Source organism: Lipotes vexillifer, unplaced genomic scaffold, assembly GCF_000442215.2.
Source record: "Lipotes vexillifer unplaced genomic scaffold, Lipotes_vexillifer_v1.1 scaffold131, whole genome shotgun sequence".
Taxonomy (NCBI): domain Eukaryota; kingdom Metazoa; phylum Chordata; class Mammalia; order Artiodactyla; family Lipotidae; genus Lipotes; species Lipotes vexillifer.
In genome coordinates, this window is record NW_006782866.1 from 1927306 (window position 1) to 1927726 (window position 421).

Consider the following 421-nt stretch of genomic DNA (forward strand, 5'->3'; position numbering starts at 1 on the left):
GCAGGAAGACTGGACCCCAAGGTCATACTAACTGTGGACCCTTTCCACAGCTGGAGACCTAGAGGGCGTTGCCCTGCCTAGACAACATACACTCATGACCCCGAGAGGCCAGGGAGCTTCCTGGGAAGGGGGAGGACAGGTAACCCAAATGACCATGGATACCTCTTTTATTTGACCACCTCAAGGATTAATCCCTTCAGACTGCATGTGTGTCCACGGGCGCGGGCGCGCGCACACACACACACGGTGCCTGGTCCACCAGACAGTGAAGTCGGACCATGTGGTGGGTGGCTGGTGTATCTGGAAGCTCCCTATCAGCCCCTGTGAACCTCAAAGGGTCCCGCTTCTCCCAGCTGGGCACTTACACTTCTGATGAGGAGGGGGTAGCGGGTGATCCTCTGCATGGGCTTCAGCAGGCAGC

At 58.0% G+C, this 421-nt stretch overlaps 1 protein-coding gene across 1 annotated transcript in view; it reads right to left on the reverse strand.

Annotated features, from left to right (window-relative positions):
- The window catches only part of ITSN2 (intersectin 2), a 139413-nt gene that overhangs the window by 8324 nt on the left and 130668 nt on the right, over positions 1-421 (reverse strand). The window contains 2 exon segments of the mRNA XM_007455500.1: positions 366-416; positions 418-421. The exon segment at positions 418-421 is cut by the window's right edge and continues 56 nt beyond it. Coding sequence (XP_007455562.1) covers positions 366-416; positions 418-421 — 55 coding nt within the window.